General features: G+C 44.1%; 2 protein-coding genes across 6 annotated transcripts; one reads left to right on the forward strand and one right to left on the reverse strand.

Moving 5' to 3' along the window:
- Positions 1-328: 328 nt before the first annotated feature.
- Positions 329-6,093, reverse strand: aaas (achalasia, adrenocortical insufficiency, alacrimia). Of its 3 annotated transcripts, none has more exons than XM_030422350.1 (17): positions 5,994-6,093; positions 5,538-5,674; positions 5,200-5,327; positions 4,272-4,327; positions 4,083-4,174; positions 3,944-3,990; positions 3,449-3,547; positions 2,912-3,055; positions 2,615-2,735; positions 2,388-2,512; positions 2,014-2,074; positions 1,825-1,915; positions 1,535-1,631; positions 1,320-1,387; positions 1,123-1,204; positions 943-1,027; positions 329-575 (listed from the first exon to the last, which is right to left on the reverse strand). In XM_030422350.1, exons 2-17 carry the CDS (start codon positions 5,646-5,648, stop codon positions 420-422), a joined length of 1,563 nt encoding a protein of 520 aa, XP_030278210.1. In that variant the 5' UTR covers positions 5,649-5,674; positions 5,994-6,093; the 3' UTR covers positions 329-419. The 3 variants fall into 3 exon arrangements, with proteins under 3 accessions (XP_030278210.1, XP_030278212.1, XP_030278209.1); XM_030422352.1 differs by having other exon boundaries at positions 1,535-1,628; positions 5,907-6,049; XM_030422349.1 differs by having other exon boundaries at positions 5,907-6,049.
- map3k12 (mitogen-activated protein kinase kinase kinase 12) lies at positions 5,603-21,419 on the forward strand. 3 transcript variants are annotated; one of them, XM_030422347.1, is made up of 14 exons: positions 5,603-5,708; positions 9,440-9,963; positions 12,725-12,920; positions 13,020-13,211; positions 13,302-13,460; positions 13,685-13,843; positions 14,012-14,120; positions 15,857-15,966; positions 16,166-16,282; positions 16,397-16,531; positions 16,648-17,371; positions 17,467-17,534; positions 17,641-17,938; positions 19,002-21,416. In XM_030422347.1, exons 2-14 carry the CDS (start codon positions 9,501-9,503, stop codon positions 19,155-19,157), a joined length of 2,886 nt encoding a protein of 961 aa, XP_030278207.1. In that variant the 5' UTR covers positions 5,603-5,708; positions 9,440-9,500; the 3' UTR covers positions 19,158-21,416. The 3 variants fall into 3 exon arrangements, with proteins under 3 accessions (XP_030278207.1, XP_030278206.1, XP_030278208.1); XM_030422346.1 differs by lacking the exon at positions 5,603-5,708 and adding an exon at positions 7,855-8,141 and having other exon boundaries at positions 19,002-21,419; XM_030422348.1 differs by lacking the exon at positions 5,603-5,708 and adding an exon at positions 7,855-8,141 and having other exon boundaries at positions 12,737-12,920; positions 19,002-21,419.
- Positions 21,420-21,891: the final 472 nt, after the last annotated feature.

The raw sequence follows: 21,891 nt of genomic DNA on the forward strand, positions 1-21,891 counted from the left end.
AATAAAGAACATTTTGTTGACTGGAATCAAGTATTTTGTAGAGTAATGATGCAACTGAGCAGCCGCTACACAGTATTTGTTTGTGGCCAGTTTCCTCTCCGGTCTGTCGAGTAATAAAAGTTTCCTTAATCTTATTTAAAATAAAATGTGCATTAGTGATCCAAACAAACTACACAGTCAGATTTTTTAAAAAGCTAGTTATTCTGGATATGATAAAAAAAAAACAAAAAAAAACAAAAAACTGAGCTCTTAGTGAATCCTCCCTGAAGGAATAAAAGAAAAGTTCCACTTCAGGAGCACAAAATCTACAAATCAGAGAACGACCAAATGTTAGAAGAACTTTCTACATATTTATTAACATTTTTCAACAATCCATGATAACAAAGACTTGTGAGTGTGTGATTGTGAGTGAGGGTCGGTCAAGACATGAGCTCTGTGAAGAGTGACTGATTGGCAAAGTCTGCAGGAACGGTCTGAGGGCGCGGCAGTGACGGGCTGCCGCTGAGACCACAGTGAGGGACGCCGGCACTCAGGAAGTAGAAAGGCACGTGGGTGATTCTTCCACTGGACCAACACTGTGAACAGAGGAATATCAATATGGAGTTGGAAGAGTAGGATGAATAACCAATAAGAGTGAAATGGCACCTACTGTTTTAATTCCATCACATTTATATAAGTACTTCCCAGCAGTTTGATACATACAATTTCTGACTTTAAATTAATACGATTTTGACCTGGACAAGTGGCGGAAAATGGATGAATTGTTAGACCATTTAAAAATGATTCATCAACTTAAGTTCATCTAAGTTTTATGCAAAGATCAACACCTGTTATGTGATGATGAGCTTCCTAATATTGTAGTTAGACCTTTAAAGACCATCAGATTATTAACTTAAACATAGTCTGAGAGAAAAAACTGAATATTTATGGGGCAGTACTGACCACAGTGAGCAGAGCTCCGTGTTGAAAACTTGGGTGGAACTGCATCAGTCTCGGCTCTGCACCACGCTCCCCTTGAACAAAACCACTAAACAGAAAAAACCCAAGAAATATTCAGTGTGTGCAGAGAAGATAAGCAGCACTACTGAACGAGGAAATGCAACCACACGTAGAAGTACAAACCATGGCAAAAGCTCAAAAATAGGGCTGGTTCTTGTCTTGAACACGGCTATGATTGCAGGCCGGTCAGCTGCGTGTGGATCGCCTGAGAGAACAGAAGGGACGGAGATTAGTTATTAAACTGTGTTATTAATAAAAAAATAACACAAATGTAATAGTGATCATTCATCGGGGTGAACAGAAGAAACAGTGAGAGAGACCTTTGAGAAGCACTGCAAGCCTTTCTCCTGTTGAGTCCCAGGCTAAAGACTGGATCTCTCCACCAACACTGGCAGACAGATGAGACAGTGGTGAGTTATGTAACATGCAGACAGGAAGTCCAGCAGCACTGAATACTGCCTGTGCTCGAATGCTGGAACACATATTCAAATTTATGTTTGTTTAGCTAATTAGTGATTTAATTTAGAGCTCTTACATGATGTCTCCATCTGGTGTGTTAAAGGTCGTCTCTGATAGGTCGGCCACCACTGCTGCTGCCTGTGGCCCCTGCGATGTGCTCGTAGGTACGCCTGCTGAATGACAACGACACCACACAGGCCAACTCCTTTTACAAAATGCTACCTAAGTTTTAAAACTTTCGAAAAACACTTTCTAAATCACACTTTTCATCCAACTTCAGAGGAAAACAATTCAAGCTACAAATGGATTATGAACATGGCTGAACACTGTGTATAAATATTGGGTTATTCAAAAACTGAGAGTAACCTGGTGTGTCAGTGAAGGTCAGAGCATAGATGACCATCTCTCCCTGCACGGTGAAGAGAAGTCGACTCCCGTCTGGACTCCAACAGCCGGACTGTACAAAACACATAAGTATACAATGAATACATGATGTAGAAAAGGATTTCTTTTTTTATTGAACAATGATTTTGAAATGTGGTGACATGTTTTCACCTGGCAGCGCCCTTTCACACATGGCCAACGCTCACAGGTCCACATCCTGGTCTCCCAAACCCTGAAGGAATTAACTTTATTATCCATGTGTGAAAAACTCCACTTCCTGTCCATTCATTATCTTTTAACACCTGCTAAACTCCCAACTATGTCACTAATCCTTCACATGTTCATTAAATATTCATGAAAGATGAGCGGGCCGCGATTATAACACAGAAATTGGCCATCGTCTCGACCCCACACACTAATCAGGAAAGAAAATTTCACATATTCACTGGAGGCTTTACATATCTTTCACTAGAAATGTGCAATTTTAGCTGTAAAAAAGGAAGGAAGGCAGATTAGAAAGCCTTGTGAAACATTCAATCTCTTACCTGAACAGGGCAGATGGTGTAGAAGCCAGGACGTGGCTTCCATCAGGGGACCAGGACAGGAAGGAGACCCCGCCTCCTCCGACACGCTGAAGCGGCACACAGCTTTCTGAAGCTACATCCCAAACCTGAAAGACGCACCGACAAACAGCTCATGACCACAGAACCTCAGTAAGAATTTCAGTCACTTCGTGAATCACTTCTTAAAAGATGAATCGGCTGCCTTGTACCATCATTGCCGTGTCCATGGGTGAGGCCGACACGAGGAGAGATCCGCTTGGAGACCAGGCGATGGAAGTGACGGGAGAGTGACCGGGATGAGACAAAACTTGAGCACAGCCAGACGAAGGCCTGGACGGGTGAAGCGGAAGGGAAAAAAGAAGCAAGTATCAGAGTTCTGTAGTGGTAAAGTTACAGCGATCCACACATATATTCTAATTTTCACATATATTTTCTAAGCTTGCTGGTAGCAGATGTTTTTCATTGTATTGAATCACTGAATTAAGTTATTTTGGGGGTTTACGTACCGGGTTGACAGTGAACAGGGGTCCACGTGCCAGACCAGTAAACAGTTTTGACATGCGACAGCAAGGGCAGATGCACACAGCGGCTTCCACTGCACAGCTGCAACACTCCTCTGTAGACGATGCTTCAGTGTGGGAGTCGTGGCGCTGAGAGACAGAGAACAAAAGGAGACTGAGCAGTGACAACACTGTCACTGAGTGACTGAGAGGTCAAAGAACAATGCTGCTGTACGAGGCAGACATGCAGTCATGTTTGTAGCCTGTCCTTGAGACGTTCAGCTTTGTTATGATAGAGATCAGAGCCTAACTGTTGCATCAGAGTGTGTTTACAGACTAGAAATGAATCTCTGTCTGACTCTGTGTCATGGAAAGTGAACAGATAAATATACAGTGGACAGCGACTCTGCTGTTTCAGTCTAATCCTGTTGTATTAATGCTTTGATCAGCAATCATCTCTTTATGGAAGGGTAAGCAGTCGAGACTTTTATTCCCTGAGCTGTCTCATCGACAGCTCTTTGTCTCCTTCAGAAGTTTTTTTACCTTTTGGGGTTGTAGATCTTAATGGAGTCGTCCAGCAAGGCGACGGCAAATTTATCTGTATGAGGATGCCAAGCAAAGGCTCGCACCACGCAGTCAGACCTGGTAAAACAGGAGGGATTGAAGCAGAGAGAGGTCGCTGACTAATCAAGGAACAACTTTCAGACAAAAACTGTTTCAAGCCACTGCTTAAAATCACTGCAATTGTAATCAAAGATCCCAGAATTTTGCAATCACTTATGAAACACTTCAACTAACGATTGTTTTCATGGTTCATTAAATTGACAATTATTATAATCCTTTGGACTATAAATATCACAAAACAGTGAACATGTCCATCTCTAAATCATTAAACATCTTTTTTTTTCATCCAATCAACAGTTTAAATTGTAGAAACATTTATCAACTTTCATGCACGTCACAAAAAAGCATATATCTGAAGACCAATTTTCCCTTTGAGAGCATTAATAAACTACACTTCACACAGTCAGCACTCACCAGTTCAGCACCTGTGAAAACTCTGCAATCATGTCCTCACTGCTCAACTATGGAACAAAAGACAAATAAGCAATAAACCTTTCAACACAACAACAAAACTCTGGTAATTAATTGTATTCAATCAGCAGACACTACTTACTGTGAGATGAGGAAACAGCGAGCCATGAAAGGAGGAGACCTTTTGGAGCAACGCCAGAATACAACCAGAACTCATCGACAGCCATTTGGGCACTACAAGAGCACAAGATAAGATGTATAGACACTTACAAGTGGATTAAGTCATTGTGGGTTAAAGCTGAACACGACATTGTGGTGTCACACGTATTACCTTCCGTGTGTGAGGTGGTAATTTCATTGAGTAGTCCTGTCAGACCACCATCCCGCCTGAAATGGAAAGAGAAAAGTTGCATAAATGTCTGTGATAGATCTTTAACCATGCTTTAAACCACTGTTTTCATTATCGACTGATCTGATCAAATCACTATTTTGTCCAAGATAGTCCAAAACCCAAAGACTCTTCTATTACCATAATTTATGAAGCTGGAAACGGCAAACGTTTGATGCCTTTTTTGGTGAAAAATGACTGAAACAATTAATTGATCAAAATGACTGTTTATTTTTCCCTCTGTGAAATGTCCAACTCAGTAGATTTCTTGGTCACAATTCTTAAAAGATAGAGTTCAACCTATCCTTTTTGGTTACAATATCACAACTTTGTTGTTATCATAGACAAGATGTCATCGTGGTATTACCCCCTTAGTTGCTAGTTCATTAGGTGCACCTCGCTAAGTCTAATGCAGTCTTGGACAACAGTCCTCCAATAAATTCTACCTAGATGATGCCATATATCTCTGTGTAATGCAGGAAAAACTACATCCTCTCAGAACGATCATAAATTTCAATCAGCCAGCCTCCAATTCCTATGTATGTGTCCTCCTCAGTTCCATCTCAGAACTGTTACTGGTGCTGACTACTTGTTCTGAACATGGCAGCCTAGGATGCAATGAGATTGTTTAAAATAGGGTTTCAACACCTTGGGATGCCCAACAAGAAGACAAACTACTGTGCTGTCTCTGCTATCATGGATGGTGGGTACACTACTACTTATTTCCCTGAGGAAAGGTGTATGCTTTTTATTGTGAACATCCTTGCCACTGGTCCACGATCTTGTGAATATACTCTACTGCCCCTCCAATAATGTGTGCTCTGATGTCTTTCATGTGGACGTGAATAAATTGTTAAAATGTGTGACCTACCATGCTGCTGCACTCCTCATCCACAGTGTCTCTGAGTGGTCCAGGAAGGCTGCCTTGCTGCTGCTTTCTGTGCGGCTGTGGAGCTTCAGGGACTCTCGGGGAAAATACAAACTCAAAGGACTGGACTCCTGCAGAAAACACACAACCATGTACTGATTTGAACCTTCACCAGATCCGGCTCAGGGTGTGATTCTGAATCACAGCTCACAATCACGTCTAGTAAACAACGAGACACACCGGAACCTTGCATTTTTATGCAGTCTTAAAACAGATTATTAGTTAACACATATATATAAATGAACATAGTGTATGGTCACCACAGCAGCTTTGACCCAGACCTGTTTCAGCTGGTCCTCGGTGGTGGTTCCTGACAGCAGCTCGTTGTTGGACTCGCACAGAGTGGTCTGTCCGGAGGGCAGCGGAGGGGGAAACAGCGCCAGAGAGCACATCTTCAACACGGAGCCAAACCCTCACCCTGCGCTCGAAAAAACACACCATGGGTCAGTCAGGTAAATACAGCAGCATTGGATGTCATGTTTACACCTGAACAGCTGACTGTACCGTTACACACGCGGAGAACAGTGGAGAAACAGCTGGTTAGCTAACGGTTAGTGTTAGCTAGTTAGCTGGCTTAAGCAAACAACTTTGATGTCGGCCTGATTTTATCAGCAAGAGCTACTCTGCGTTTAATATGTCGTTCATATTACCTTGTAGTGTTGTCAGTTATCGAGCGCTGTGTTTCCGAACAACAAATTAAAGCACGTTACGTTGTTGTGACACTTTCAGTTCCTTACTTTAAGTCAGTCCCGCCGTGTGGACTACGGCAACCCAGAGGAGCAAACAGTGCGAAGTTCAGTTTCACAGCACAAACGGGACAGAGACGACGTGCTGCCCTCTGCAGGACACTGAGCCACACTACACCCACCACACTGACCCAGACAAAGTACCTACTGTTTGCTGTTGGAGTTGATTTTCCTGAAATACACGAATCACTTATTTTTATTACACCTGCGCAGTTTGCACAGGATTCTTTGCTGTCTTTTATTTACTCCATGTTTACTGTTCGTTATCAAGTTACTGACACATTATCTGGGCCTACTTGCCACTAGGGGGCGCAGACAGAAGGGGCAAAGAACATCAGCTACCTTAAATCAAATGTTTGTAAACACTAAATGTAAACTTATATTTTAGAAATAAAATAATATAAGACATAAAAACGTATTCAAAGGTTTCTATATTTATTCATTTAAGTTATTTTAAATGTGCTATACGTGAGAAGTTTTGTTTGAGGCATTCAAAAATGTGCTCTGTGTTGCTATCAGACACCTGTTGTCAGCTCAGTTTGTTTTCTTAATGGAGGTCCCCTGGTGGATTTGGGGGCATATGGTAGGAAATTGCTATGCAATAAAAAACAATACAGTGGTTTCCCCCCTATCGAAAGTAGGGAGAAGCGCATCTTTAAATTTAAGTTTTTTGTTTTAAATATCAAAATCTGAACGAGTGATAGACAGTTAAACGGATAAAAAAAAAAACAATCAACAAGCATGATAATAATCATGTGTCTGTTAAAGTGGCAACAGATAACTTTCCCCTTTAATGTTTCCAAGTGGTATTATTGTTGGCGCTTATTATGTTATTTTATTGACTGGATCATTCTTGTTTTCATTGTAAATAACAACAACACAGGACATAACATGAGACAATTCAATGATGAAGTATATAATAGGAAGATTTGATTTGATTTTTATTTCATTTTATTGTCATGTCATGCACATAGAGTGCCCAGCCCTCATGGGTTTACAAGAAACCAACACTACAGTTGCAGCAGTCAAACAGTTCATGACATTTAATTACAAAATTACTAATTATTTTGCAACGCTGTCTTAAAAAAAACATTTTGCCTTCTCTCTCGTGCTTGACAAAGAAAAACTGCCACACTTCCTCAAACACAGCTCAAGTTTTTCATGATCAACCAACCCAGGAAGTCGGCATGACAGAGAGAGTTACAGCTAACCTTTCTTTCCACGTGTGCCTGCTTGCAAACAGAATTGTAACAGCGACAACGAGGTTTAAAGGAAACCAATGTAAACACCCATAGATTTATTATTCTACATCCATTACATTATGCAATCAACATTTACTTTATAATGATACGTCGAAGCAGAAAACTTGTCCAGAGCCTGTTTAAGTTTATTTTTTGTGCCAAATATCAAAATGTGGATGTAGAGGGGCCCAAACTACAGTCTGCCCTGTGCGATCTATCGAACTGATCCGGCCCTGCACATTCCCAGACTATTGCAAGCGTCCGAATCGTGATTATAATAAAGATAAAGCTGATGTCTTTTCCTGCTCACTATGGACGGCAAAGTGCACGGTCAGTTGCACACCAGCATCCCTGGAGCCAGGTGTGGAGTCAGTGTGTCTTGCTCGATGACACATCGGCAGCAGCAGATGTGGATGCTGGCTGCTTTAGGCTCAAACATAGAAATCAGTGAATGAAAGGACTCGTTTTTAGGCCTGGAAATGATGGCTGTGATGATGACAAACTGATTGTGTGTGTGTGTGTGTGTGTGTGTGTGTGTGTGTGTGTGTGTGTGTGTGTGTGTGTGTGTGTGTGTGTGTGATTGCAGAGGGGAGGGTGCAGCGCCCCCTCGCGGCGCACCTCGCATTTCCGTGACGTCAATTCAGCACTGGGAAGGAGACAGCTCCCTCCCCCAATAAACCCAGCGCGCCTCACGTTGCATGGGTCCCCGGTTATTGATAACACAATTTGCCCGCTGGGATCCTTCCCAGTAACGCGAAACTTGTGGATACGGGGAACCGGGGGAACACGAGAGACAGCCCGGACCCGAGAAAAACAACGATCTGCTCGCTCCCAGCGACCAAATAGAAAGCCGAGCCCACCCCTTCACTTGACAACGCGACATCAAGCGGGCAGAAAGGTATGGGAATGTCATACTATCCGGTTTAATGCTGATTGAATTAGGAATCAGGTGGCACGGGACGGGGTAGGTATGATGCCGTCGGCTCGGTGCGGGAGCGTTCACGCCGCTCACACTGCACCAAGCGACTGATGCTGCCAAGAAACGAATCGCCGTCGATGAGCGCTGGGAAGAGAAAAAAAAAAAAAAAAATCATATTTGTGCAGCCAGAGAGACCCACATCACGAGATATGTGTGTGTGCCGATGCCAGCGCTGAGTGAATGGTGCGGACGCTGCGGCACTTTCACTTGGCATGGAGCATAGTAGGCATCGGGCTCGCAGATTCACGCACGTCGGCTGTGATGCTGCTGAGAGTCATCATCGCATCCTTCGGTTTATTTAAAGATTGATCTCCCTGCGTTTGTGTGCGTGTGTGCACCGCTCCCCTCGCGCAGGGCCCCGGTGGTGGTGGTGGTGGTGGTTGTTTATCGCCGTGGTTGTTTTTTTTGTATGTTTTTTTGTTTGTTTGTTTTTCACGCTCTCATATCGCTCACTCCACCGTGGCTCCTCTCATGCAGTGGTGCAGAGCAAGAAATGGAGCTGGTGGAGGAGATGTGGTCTGGATACATGTGCTCCCTCTCTCTCCCCCCCTCTCTCTCTCTCTCACGCACGCACGCACGCATACGTACACAGCCACACGCCGAGGGTTATGCAATTCGTCATATTGTCCACATGCACACAATGCTCGTCACTTGACGCACGACGATGCACACATATGGGAGCCGCTGAGGAGCTGCGCTGTGATGCTGCCGGACACTGATGATGTGCATCGGGACAAGTGAGAGAGAGAGAGGGAGAGAGAGAGAGAGAGAGAGAGAGAGAGAACAGGTGACAGTCAGGGCTGCGGACCATCCCCCTGGTCGATTCATTCATAAAGCCCATCTCCACTCTGGGTGATGGCTCCGCTGGGCAGGCTTCGGTTCCCCCCCCCATTCATGAGGCTTCACTGCATGATTCAGACAGGATTCTCTGTCGAAGAAATGGAGGGACTGAGTGGTTAAACTGGTGGACTGGCTGGATGCCAGACTCACAGCAGGGCTCCGTTGTTTTGGTGTGTTGTAGTAAAAAGAAAAGTTAAGTGGGGAAACTCCACCGATTGGTGAGGAGATGAGGGCAGCAGCCGTTCAGCACCAGACAGCTCCTCGGTGCAAATGGATCTGTCCGGTGCTGAAATCACTCCTCACTGTTTGCTTATTTCCAGCCAGATGAGTTATGGCCACACTAACATGCACTCACTATTGTGAATCTCCTCCTCCAGGCTTACTTCTCATCTTCCCATCCACCATCCACCCTGACCTGCCGTGTTGGGGAAACCCCTGATGAGTGGGACCTGTATCCATGAGCCCCGTGCCCCTTCCCCCTCCCTGTCAGGCTTCAGCACTCCCATCTCAGAGCCCCCCTATCGAAGACTCGATGGAGACACCCCTGCCTGCACCCCCGAGACGGACCTGACCCCCACACAGTGTGTCCTCCGTAACGTGCTGTCCATTGACACGGGTGGACAAGTGGCGCCGGGCGGCAGCAGCCCCACTCCCAGCGATGGACCCTCAGGCCACTTTGACAACAGCGTGCTAAAACTACATGAACATGAGGCCTGCCAGTGTGGCGGCGGGGCCGAGGCCGGGCACAGTCCGGAGGCTGGCGCTGTTCGGAGCCAGTCGGACAACATTCGGCTACAATCAGGAAGTGGAGGTTTTTTGGAGGGACTGTTTGGTTGCCTAAAGCCGGTCTGGACCATGATTGGAAAGGCCTACTCCACTGAACACAAACACAGCCACGAAGGTATGTGAAGCTTAGAGTCAGTGTTTCACTCCTTCTGCTGTGATGTGGGAGAAAGAGAAAGTCTGACCTGTTTGTGAATCAAACATTTATTCAGTCAGTACATGGAAGTATTGTGGTGGTCTCTAAGCTATGGGTGTCACCAGAGAAAACTAGAATGGCAGTCAGTAGAGCGTATACCTCTGTCAAGCTTTAATCTAATATCAAACTCTGTAGTCCTGTAACACTCTAAAGGTTAAACCACACATAGCTGCTTAAACACAATTCAAGCTTACCAGATTTAGTATCTGCATCAAATCGTTCTCACTCATAGATACCAGCCACCTACATTTTCATCAAGATCCATGCACCATTACCCAAGAAATTAATGGAAAACACCGTATCTCGCAATGTTCAAGACAGTAAGAAAACACTCTTGGGCCGAGACTCATCCACCCTTCACGTTTCGGGGAAATCTGTTCAGCAGTTTTTGTGTAATCCTGCTGACAAACTAACAGTTGAACAAACGGACACGGGTGAAAACATGATGTAATGAACATCTGAGCTTTTTGCATGAACTCTTGCCTCCACAGTCACTTCCTTTATTCAAGTAAAAGTACCAATACAGCAATCTAAATTTACTCAATCACAGGTAAAAAGTTCAGACATATTACTATCAAAATTTACTCAAAGACTCAAAAGTTCTGCAGGACAATTGCACCTGTGACAGACGTATTATTATACAGAACAACATAGAGCTGCGCAAGTAATCAGATATGATTAAAATCGGCCAAGAGCAGTATCCAAAATGTGCGAAGGTGCAATATTTTGTAAAGGTAAAATGTTAATAATGCTGTTATAAAACAGCATCATAATTAAGTAACAGTGGTACAGACTCCAACAAATGTCGCATCATCATGAAGTGTGATGCAAAAATAATAATTCCCACTAATCGTGAATCTGTCCAAAAATTGCATTATGGGTTATTTTGGTTTTTGGTGCAGCTACTGCACATTATGAAATAGTTAGTGATGCATCAGTGCACAAGTGGCTGGCAGAGGTAGAGAGACTTCATCTACTTTATATAACTGTTGTCGCCATACTGGAATTCCTAACAAGGGTACAACACCTTCAGATATATTTATATTCAATACCACGTTCTGTACCATAACACTGAGGGGATTACAGTTTTATTTTTATTACAAGAAGAATATAAAAAAGGCTTGTGTACTGTGTGTTTACGAGCAACAGCATCTAAGGGAATTGACTTCCTGAGGAGGCGGGGTTATGTTGGCACTATACAGAGGTGCAAGTGTCGACTCTCTGTCAGAGAGGAGAGCAAAAAAATGCAGCTACTACTATTTTATATACTCTCAGGTAGTTTAGTTCAAACTGAGGGTCAGGCCCCCCCGCGAAAGGGTCGCAAGATAAATGTGAGGGGCTGAGAGACGACTGGAGTAAGGAAGAAGAGAACAAAATTGCTCCACATATGAGTATTTATCTTTGCTTTTTTGTTTTAAGTTCTGGATAATTTGCCATCCTAAGTCTGCAAACAGTTTTCTAAATGAAAGCATCTGAGAAGTTTAGAGGGAACCTGCTAACAACTCAAAGGTATCTGCAATGTGACAAGAGCCCACAGCTACACACTGCATTTTTTAAAGGTCCTAAGTCAAACGCTCATGGATCGACATGTCATGATTAGCCTGGCCAAAATTACTGAAGTTTGACGAAATCATCCAGATAACCATCAAAATACGCCTAAACATCTTCAAATGGCACTAAAACATGCGGGAATCTCTTTACCTATTTTACATTATTTATCTTATTTCCAACTATCCTATATGAGCTTTTTGTGGTGGATACAAGGGGCAAGACAAGCTTTTAGTCATGGTGGTGGACTTGTAGCAATTCAAAATAAATCGGGTGAGCCATATAAGACTGTGTGTTGTAGCTTTTCCAAGTCACTTGTCCAAGACATTAACAACAACACGATCAACTTAGTTCGAGTGTTTTTATGGCGATCTGTGATAAAATCTTATATCCTCCCATCCCTGCTTAAGGACCAGCTGGGGTTATAACTATGCATTGTATTTACTGATTGAAGTTTACTGATTTTCTTAATCTAAAAAAGTAACTATAACCACAGCGGTCAGATAAGTATCTTTGCTTGAAAAAAATTGGACTTGGAGTGCAAAGTAGCAGAAAACTACCATCCTGCTGGCAGCTCGACTGTGTTTAAGGCCCAGTTCTCACAGCTGGTAGCATCGTGTGCATCCTCCTCTGCTGCAGCAGCACTCCAGAGATCTGGACACTTCAGTGGACCTCATGAAGAATTGATCCGCCTGTATCTTTCCCTCTGCCCATCTGGTGACTCTTTAGTGACCGTGCTCTCACAGTCATTTAAGCAGAATCAGTATGACAGATGACAGATTAGACTACGACTGGCTTGTTGTTTCCCCCTCAATGTTTCTCTTATCTCCGCTCAGCTGGATAAACTGTCAATATGGCATTTATTTGAACATGGCAGGCACTTTGTATGATGTAATTGTGTCCTGCCAGCCCATTCTGATGTGTAGCATGGAGAGAGCATCTGCTCAGTGCACCTCCTGACTTCTACTTTTCCAAACTGGCAAGAGCACATATTGACATTTGGAGGCTTTGCAACGTGTGATGGATATTATTTAAGTAATTACTCAAAGACTGCAGAGTCCATGCTCATGTCAAATCTTTGAAACACTTGATCATTCCACATGTACTCACATACATTGTTTCTTTTGGCTTGTTGGTCTTCATCTAGAGTCCTGGGAGGTTCCTTTTGAGGAAATCTCGGACCTGCAGTGGGTGGGCAGCGGGGCACAGGGCGCCGTCTTCCTCGGCAAGTTCCACGGAGAAGACGTGGCGGTAAAGAAAGTGCGGGACATCAAAGAGACCGAGATCAAACACCTCCGCAAACTCAAGCACCCCAACATCATCACTTTCAAGTGAGATAAGTCAGGATATCCTATAGGGTCTCTTATCATTTGGCGGCATGAATCACACTTTGATATCTTTGAATAATCGAACGCTGTGTTTCCTTCCAGGGGCGTGTGCACCCAGGCTCCTTGTTACTGTATCTTGATGGAATACTGCGCCCAAGGACAACTGTACGAGGTGCTGAGGGCGGGCCGCAAAATCACCCCCTCCCTCCTGGTTGACTGGTCAATGGGCATTGCAGGTGGCATGAACTACCTCCACCTCCACAAAATCATCCATCGGGACCTCAAGTCCCCCAAGTAAGCTCGATGGGAACTTCAGCCTACACAAGATCTGAAACATTTATGACTGATCCCTGATTATGTCCATGTTTCATCTCACGTGTGCAGCATGCTGATCACACACGACGACCTGGTGAAGATCTCCGACTTCGGTACCTCAAAAGAGCTCAGCGACAAGAGCACCAAGATGTCGTTCGCCGGCACCGTAGCCTGGATGGCTCCTGAAGTGATTCGGAATGAGCCAGTGTCAGAAAAGGTGGACATCTGGTAAGCCTGACTAACGTCGACCCATCTTCCACTGACATCTCTGGCATGTTTTATTCTCTGAGAGATCCACGGATGTACTCGCTGATATCTTGTGTGTGCGATGGCTTCTCTGTGTCTCTGAGCTGTCTGGTTGTTATGTAAAGCTTTTCCTCTGTCTCTTGCGTTTAAGTAATCTTGACCTATACGAGACTTCTTGAATAAATAAAACTCCACTTAACTTTAAGGTCATTCGGAGTGGTGTTGTGGGAGATGCTAACCGGAGAGATCCCTTATAAAGACGTAGACTCATCCGCCATCATCTGGGGTGTGGGAAACAACAGCCTTCAGCTGCCCGTACCTGAGAGCTGCCCTGATGGCTTCAAGATCCTCCTCAGGCAGTGCTGGTGAGTGACGCCAGGAAATGGACAGCCAAAATGAGGAAAGAGGAGCTGAGAAGGAGCAGATTAGAGGAGTAGAGGCAGCGCACGGGGGAGGCTGTGGTTTAAGGATTTCATTGATTTTTACAGCCGTTGTAAATGTACACAGCTGTCTTTCCCATCTTGGATTTGCAGGAACTGTAAGCCCAGGAACAGGCCCTCTTTCCGTCAGATCCTGCTTCATCTGGATATCGCATCAGCTGATGTGCTGTCCACTCCACAAGAGACATACTTCAAGTCTCAGGTATGGTTGCCTCTCTGGCCCCATTTACACCTGGTATTAAAATCTGATCAATATCCAGACACATTATCCTGATAAGGAACAATGCATGTTTATGCAAGATATGAATGTGTAGTGAGGGAATGTGATCGGATTTGCATCACCACATCTGGAGGTAGTCTGACTTGCATCATGTTCAGATAAATGCAATCTGTCCAACATGCTAGCATCTGTATACACCATCACATTGATACAGGTATTAGTTTTTAGTAAAACATATGTTGTTGTTGTTGTTCAAATTTAGAGTGTGACCAATTAAATGTCTATTCTGTGCTATAAAGTACCAAAAGTTGTGTTATTTAACAGAAAAAAGTAAAAAATGAAAGCGATACAGGTGGGAAATTAATGATACACAGTAAAAAAATAACTGTGCGCAGCTCATCTGTGCAGCTGATCTGCTGTTACAAAGCACATGCTTTATCTAGTCACAGAACAGCCTACACGCCTGTATTGCAACAAACTAGGACAATCTGATAATATTTTTAAACGCAAAAAGGAAAAACGAGCCGAATTTACAAGAGGGAACAAATAATCAACAATTTGTTGCTGACATCATTTCATGAAGTTTACAAAGTTTCCCGTAACTCAACAACCCACAAAACTCAGATTTTTTAAAGGAGTCTCAGCCCGATTTGCAGCCGCCTCAAATTTCTCACGGAGGACAGATATCCGATCTTGGTGGGGATAACGAGATAGGGTTAAAAATACCAGGTATAAAGTAGGGATGCACCGATCCAACTTTTTCAGTCCCAATACCGATACCGATGCCTGGGCTTTGTGTATCTGTCGATACCCGATACCGATCCGATACAGTTGTTGAATTAATAATAAACTGTATACTGATCTCAGAAAAATACTTGTGTGATGGAAGAGAGTACCTTGGCTCTAAGTATTCCAGTAGGCGACAGAAGCCCTCATCTTCAACAACTGACATTGGTTGAGCTTCTAAAACAATGAATTCTTAAACTTTCTGTGTTATTGACAATGCTTTCAAGCTTTCCGTCGGATACTTTTTGCGTCGTTGAAGTGCATCTGCCAAAGTTAGCTGCTGGGCTGTACTGTCTCCTGCTCCTTTTGTTTTGTTGAGCTGCAGGAACTCAGCGTGCTCCTTTGCATGGTGCTTTTGGCTTTTGGATTTGGACTTTGCAGTGCTACCACCACCCCTCAAAACATTTACTTTGCAGACATTGCAAACAGCCATCAAACTAGTTGGTGTGGCAAGCGTGAAATATCCCCACACAGCTGACTCTTTGGCTCGCTCCATGTTGCTTAACGGTTAACTCAACTCTTCCGGACAAACGTGCTGCTGATGAATGACATAAGATGTGCTGCGATGGAGGAAAAAAAAAAAAAACTGGATCGGCCCGTGGATCTGTTACATTTTACGATCCCTGATCCAGCTATTTTGTCAATATCGAGGCCGATATCTGATGTTATTATCGGATCGGTGAACCCCTTGTATAAACGCAAAGGCAAGATCATTTTCCATCTGAATAACGTACCCAGACACGGTTCCCTTTTTAATACCAGGTGTCTGAGTCTGAATATTGAAGCTCTGTAGATTTACCAAAACATACATCATACACAAACAGACACGTGCGTGCACAGTAATCACACATGAACTGCCACTCAAAGGAGACCTGTGTTTAAAGTCGGCTCTGGCTAGGCAGTACTCGTTAACAGAGATGTGCTCTCATCAGGCTGAATGGCGAGAAGAGGTGAAACAGCACTTTGAGAAGATTAAATCTGAGGGTACTTGTCTCCACCGGCTCGACGAGGAGCTGATCAATCGGCGCAGAGAGGAGCTCAGGTCAGTCCAACCAACTGATGATGATACAATGGTAGCCTACATGGATGAGGCCACTTTCACACTGTGTCATTCCTCAATGTCGTTCCTTTGTCCGCCCCTGTTTCATAAAAATAAATGCCTTGAGTGCACGTCTTTTGTGGAGGATTTGGAATCTCTCATGCGGATGCACAATGACATCAGCAGCCTCTTTTTTTCTCAGGCATGCTTTGGACATTCGCGAGCACTATGAGAGGAAACTGGAGAGGGCTAACAACCTTTACATGGAGCTTAGCGCTGTCATGCTGCAGTTGGAGCTCAAAGAGAAAGAGTTGCAGAGGTACAAATAAACCCATGAACACGGGGTCTGTGTGTGTAAAATGCTAACATTCATTACAAATTAATAAACCACAGTGCACTTCACACATTGATGTCATGTGGTATTTCCTTCCAGGAGAGAGCAGTCTCTGGATAAGAAGTACCCGGGTTTGTTTAAGCACCACAGCTCCAGACAGAGCAGCTCCTCCAACACCATGGACAAACTCATCAAGAAGAGGAATGTCCCACAGAAACTGCCCTCAGGAAAGAGGTATGAGATCTCGTTTCAGTCCGTTATTTCATAAAAGATTGATGCAGAAGTGGATAAATGAATATTCATTAGGCTTGTGGATTGCAGTTGTTGACTAATCCCTCCTACTCCTTCAGGCCAGACATCCTCAAGTCTGAGGTAATCATTCCCAAAATGGATCCCTCCGTGATGCAAGTCACTATCCCAGCCTGCCCCAACAGAAGCTCCACTTCCCCCAGCCGGTCTCGGAGGGTAAAGACCCGCCATCGCAAGCCCGGTAAGGGCAGTAGTGGGGACCTGGCTGGACTCAAGGCAAATCAGTCCTCCCCTAACAGGGACTCAACTGCCCAGGCTAACAGCTCTACCACTAACACCTCCAAGCAGCTGCTGGAGCCCTCCGCAGCTCTGCGGGGCCTCAGCCATGAGCAGCAGCAGAGGCAGCTATCCTCCTCCAGCCCTGACCTCATCTGCACCACGCTGGAGGCAGAGGGCCAGGGAAAAGGGGAGACCTCTGTGGGCGGCCTGGAGAGAGGGGGAAGCCTCAGTGCCTCTGCAGGGTTAGGGGGTTCGGAGGGGGGGGCGGCTGGTCTCGATGATCTCACAGAAACTCCTCCACGCAGTGACACGCCAAGCGAGGATGCTGCATCGTTCCCGTTCTCCAGCAGCCCAGACTCACCGTGTGGGAGGGGGGCGGCAGCAGGGCGGGGGTCTCTGGGATCTCCACGGCTGCCTCTTGATGGGGAGGATAAAGAGGAGGGAGCTGGTGCTGTGAGGTTGCCCCGGGGGGCATCAGGGGGGATTGGGAGTCAGCACCTCACTCCTTCAGCCATCCTGTACCGGGCTGCCATCACACGCAAACAGGTACACAGTCAGCTATCTGCTCATGCTCTTCACTGTTCCTCTGGTGATACTTTGATCATTTTCACTTGTACAATCTTTCCTGTTTCTGACTACAGAGGCGTGGGGTGTCATCAGAGGAGGAGGAGGGTGAAGTTGACAGTGAGGTTGAGTTGCCACGGAGACGGTGAGTAACTTGCTGTCCTTCGTCATTGGAAAATTACCTTAAGCCATCTTCCCTCTCTTTTATCAGAAAACACAACGATTGTTGTTCCTTTTTTTAATCTCTCCAGACGTCCGACCAGCATCACAAAGTGCCAGTCGGTGTCTACCTTCAGCTCAGAGAACCTGTCGGTGTCAGATGGCGAGGAGGGCCACACCACGGACCACTCTCACAGTGGCACCCCGGACGTGGTCAGCACCAACACGGACGACAGGTTGGATGACCGCAGCGACGACCTCCTCTCTCAGGGGTCGGAGATCCCGGCGGACAACACCGACCCTGCGCAGGCTTCTGACGGCCTGTCGGAGAGAGACGGAGGACTGGGCCAGGCCAAAGCTCAGCTGGACGCCGGGCAGAATCCAAATGAGGTAAAGCATCTCCACAGAGGATCGCATGTGTCAGTTTTTGTCCGTGTCTTAGACTCATGCACCAGAACTTACTCCAAGAACCAGAGCTGGAAAGTACATTCAAGAATTTTAACTGAATATTGAGTATTGAGTATAATTCAATGTATTTAATGTTCCTTTTTTAAATTGTTGTTTTTTGCAATGGAGTCTGGTGTCGTGAGAGAAAGGGCAATATATAACAGCGGTTTCTGGTTAGAGGGGAGCTGTGGCTGACGTCACATGCCAATTTGTTTTGATCTGAGATGCTGGTGCTGTAGTCCGACACGTGGTTGAAATCTTCCCCAACCCTTCAAGACCCCCATATGTCATCAGTTGCCATTAATGGCGTTTATGTAAACAGACAAAACTTCAGCTGTGGTGGTATATCTTACGTCCTGGTATTATCACGATGCCATTTATCATTAATCTGATGGAGAAAGAAAAGAAATAAGAACACTACTTCATTACCTGGCCACTAATGGTCCTTCATAGCCTAACATTAGATACTCACGCACCTACCCTGCCAGTCAGCACTGATATTAGAGGAGCAGTAACAGTTGCATTAACCTTTCTGCTGGACTTAAGTTAAAATTCGAGCAACAATTGTCATCACATAGTGGAAATGCACCATTGAAATCTGTGAAAATGCGGGACTGTCATTCACAAATCAGCAAAAACAATGTAATGTTAGATAGATAACTACTTATCGACCAAGACATCAGCAAACCGGTAGCGATTGTTTTATATTTGTTATAAAGAAAAAGGGCTATGATACGTGGAAGCGAAAGTCCTTGTAACCCTCAGTTTGAAGTGTGCCTGAAAAAGCTCAGTTTGGAGGGCCCTGGAGCCCAAACACTTCACCCTACTCCTCTATCCTAACAAGAATCGGGACTCCCTACCCCGAGATGTGACCATGCAAAATGAAGGGGTCGGGCTAAGTGGTAGGGGCAAGGGGTACATTTCGGGCCTTGTTCCGCCTTTTCCAAAAACACTTTATGTCTGCTGTAGGTCAGGTTCATCATTGTTTTCCTCTCTGTCTCCACAGAGTCGGGCCCTTTGCGATGACTCCGACTGCGACAGTGCTGAGCTGGATCAGTCAGGTAGTGGAGAGCCCAGCCGTCCTCCCAGTGCCGGAGCGTGGGTGTCGCCGTCTCAGCCCTACCAGGGGTCTCCACAGGCGCCTCACACAGGACCTCCATAGATCACTGGACACAAATAGACCTCCAGTTACTCTACAGTGAACAACCATCACAGGCGTACACCAATCTGTCAGTGCAGTACATTACTGTTGTCATGAGGGATCACACCTACTACACCACTCAGACTATGACAAGTTGACTTATGGTGTCTCATAAGTTTGTTGGCTGGCAAACCTACATCAGATGACATAGGACATTTGTCATAACCTGACATCAGATATTTTGGCAGCTTGTGACATCAGATAAATGTCATTTAAGTTTAGTAGGGTTTTTTTTTTTAGGCAAAATAGTTACCAAGGTAACCTTAGCCACTGCTCCAGTTCAGCAAAAACCCTTCCACAGATGCACAGGCACGCACAAGATACCACACTCGTTGTCCTTTAAACACTCTAATCCTCACTCTGGGAGCATCCTCCATGATACTCCACACACTAATGCATCAAATATTAATGAATAATAATGTAAATATCCATTACATACCACATGAGAAATATCTAACTTTATTTTATTTGTAAGATAAAAATGTAAGACTAAACGGTATGCAGCCCTGTGAACAAATGCATGATTACATGTTTATAATTTATGGTTCGAATGTGTCAGTTTTATATTTTGTGAAAGTTTACACTTTTTTAATCCTGAAAGTATTACTTTGGTTATTTTATTTCATTTTTTTGTTAATAAATGTCAGCACTCAAGAAAAAAAAAAAAAGTCTAAATGGAATGAAAATCTCACCAAGACATCGATCATGATGCATAATTAGGATTCTCAGTAGGTAATATATTATTTTTTTTAACCCTACTACTGAGTTTCAAGTAAACATGAGACATAATTGAGGTTTTTTTATGGAGCTTATCAAATGTGTAAAAGGTTGGGAGACCTTTGAGTTTATCCAAAATGCAATTTGTCGGCGTTTCGAATGTCTTTGATTTGTCGGTTGTGCATTTAAATGGTGGTGTGTGTTCATGGAAATGATCTCTGACATGAACTAGCCATGAAAATGAAGGAAATTCATCCCATCAACGAACACTGATGGGATGCTTTAGTAGAAGATACTGTCAGGGTCACGATGGGCATTTTCAAAAAAGGTTTGGCAGGCCAGAAGCAGAAATGCAGCTTATACCATATTCACACTGCAGCCATTTTCCTCAGGATGGGAAGGCCAAATGCTGAGATAATGTCACGCTTCTGTTTTTTAGTTTACAAGGCTTTTTAACTTAAGTAATCTGACAAATTGTTATCACATCTTCAAATTTGAAAGCTTCCTGATTGATCAGTCACTGAAAAGATCATGAACAGTGAAAATCTGAAGGGACACTGGCCCGTATTTCAAGCTAAAACAACATATCAGCTGCCCCGTTAGCCAACGTTAGCAATTATCCGTTTCCCAGCTAACATCGCCGTTTGATCACATCCAGTGTGTTTCACTTCCAGGCTTAGATGAATGTGTTCAAGATGTGTGTCCATATTTTAGAATTAATTTACACCTTTCCCAATGTGTCATGGAACAATATCAAAGCTAGGAAGTGGCTGAATGCTGATAATTAATTAATTAGCTGCTAGCTGCTTTAGCTTGAAATAAGGCCAGCTGGCATTCCAGATGTTCACTATCCATCATCTTTTCAGTTCCCGATCAATGAGGAAGTGGTGAAATGATAATGATTGGTAAGATTCCTGAAATCATTAAGGCCTGAAACCTGGAACGCAGCAGTCTGCTACAACAATTGAGCTTTCCAAGTAGAGCGTCAGAGGAAAATGGCCACTGTGAGAATATTGTCTTCTTTCCTCCATTCTCCTTTTCTTTGTTCTTTCAAAACCTGCCACCTACATTTCCCACAATGCAACGTGTGCAATGACAGTTGTGTCAAAATTGGGGTGTTTTATGCTAGTAGCAGCCAATGTAGCCTCTAGCCGCTAGCCCGGCAGATATGAGGAGGAGCTATAGAGGTCTGGTAGCTTCTTAACCTCTTTAACCTCACACTCCAATATGTTGTTTTTTTAAATTTGTACTCTTTAGCCCCAACCGATGCTGACTCAAACTACATAACTTGAATCAGTTTAGCTGCGTAAAAACAAGATTACGCTTTATGCAACTGTTTCTGCACATGCAGCAGTGCTCCCCACGGCCTGTAAAATCGATTGAGTTCCCCGTAATGTAATGAACCAAACGGACTCCTAAAGTTCACGATGTTGATAAGCTTCTGTAAAAAAAAGGAAAAAAAAAAAAAAAAGAAACCTCAACTGTTCCTTTTACCCTTTAAGATAACTGCAGAAGTAGCCAGATAAGGAATAGAGCACTTCTCTGTGGTGGTTACTAGTAGAACAGTAAGTATCCTTTGGGTTTGAATAGAAATGTTTTGTTTTTATACAGCATTGCACATTGTACCTGTAACATAGGAATTATATCGAAAGCAAAATATTATGATCAACAATAAATAATGTATTGGTTAAAAAAAAAAAAGTGTGATTTTTGTTTAAAGCCAGGCCACGTAAACTGCGTCACAAGACAGCAGAACTAGAAATAAATGTTTATTTTCGATGACTTTAAGCATGTCCAAACTGTGCCAGTGTCATTTCTTAACTTTGCCCTTTCACAACTGTACACGATTTAAAATAGACCCTCTAAAGAGATTAGCAGACATTAGACATTGAGGGTTACTATTAGAATAGGTTTACATGCTGAAATGCTTGAAAAACACATGAGCTCTCTTATACCGTCCAGTGCTGCAGCTCTTTAT

The sequence above is a fragment of the Sparus aurata genome, chromosome 7, assembly GCF_900880675.1.
Source record: "Sparus aurata chromosome 7, fSpaAur1.1, whole genome shotgun sequence".
NCBI lineage: Eukaryota > Metazoa > Chordata > Actinopteri > Spariformes > Sparidae > Sparus > Sparus aurata.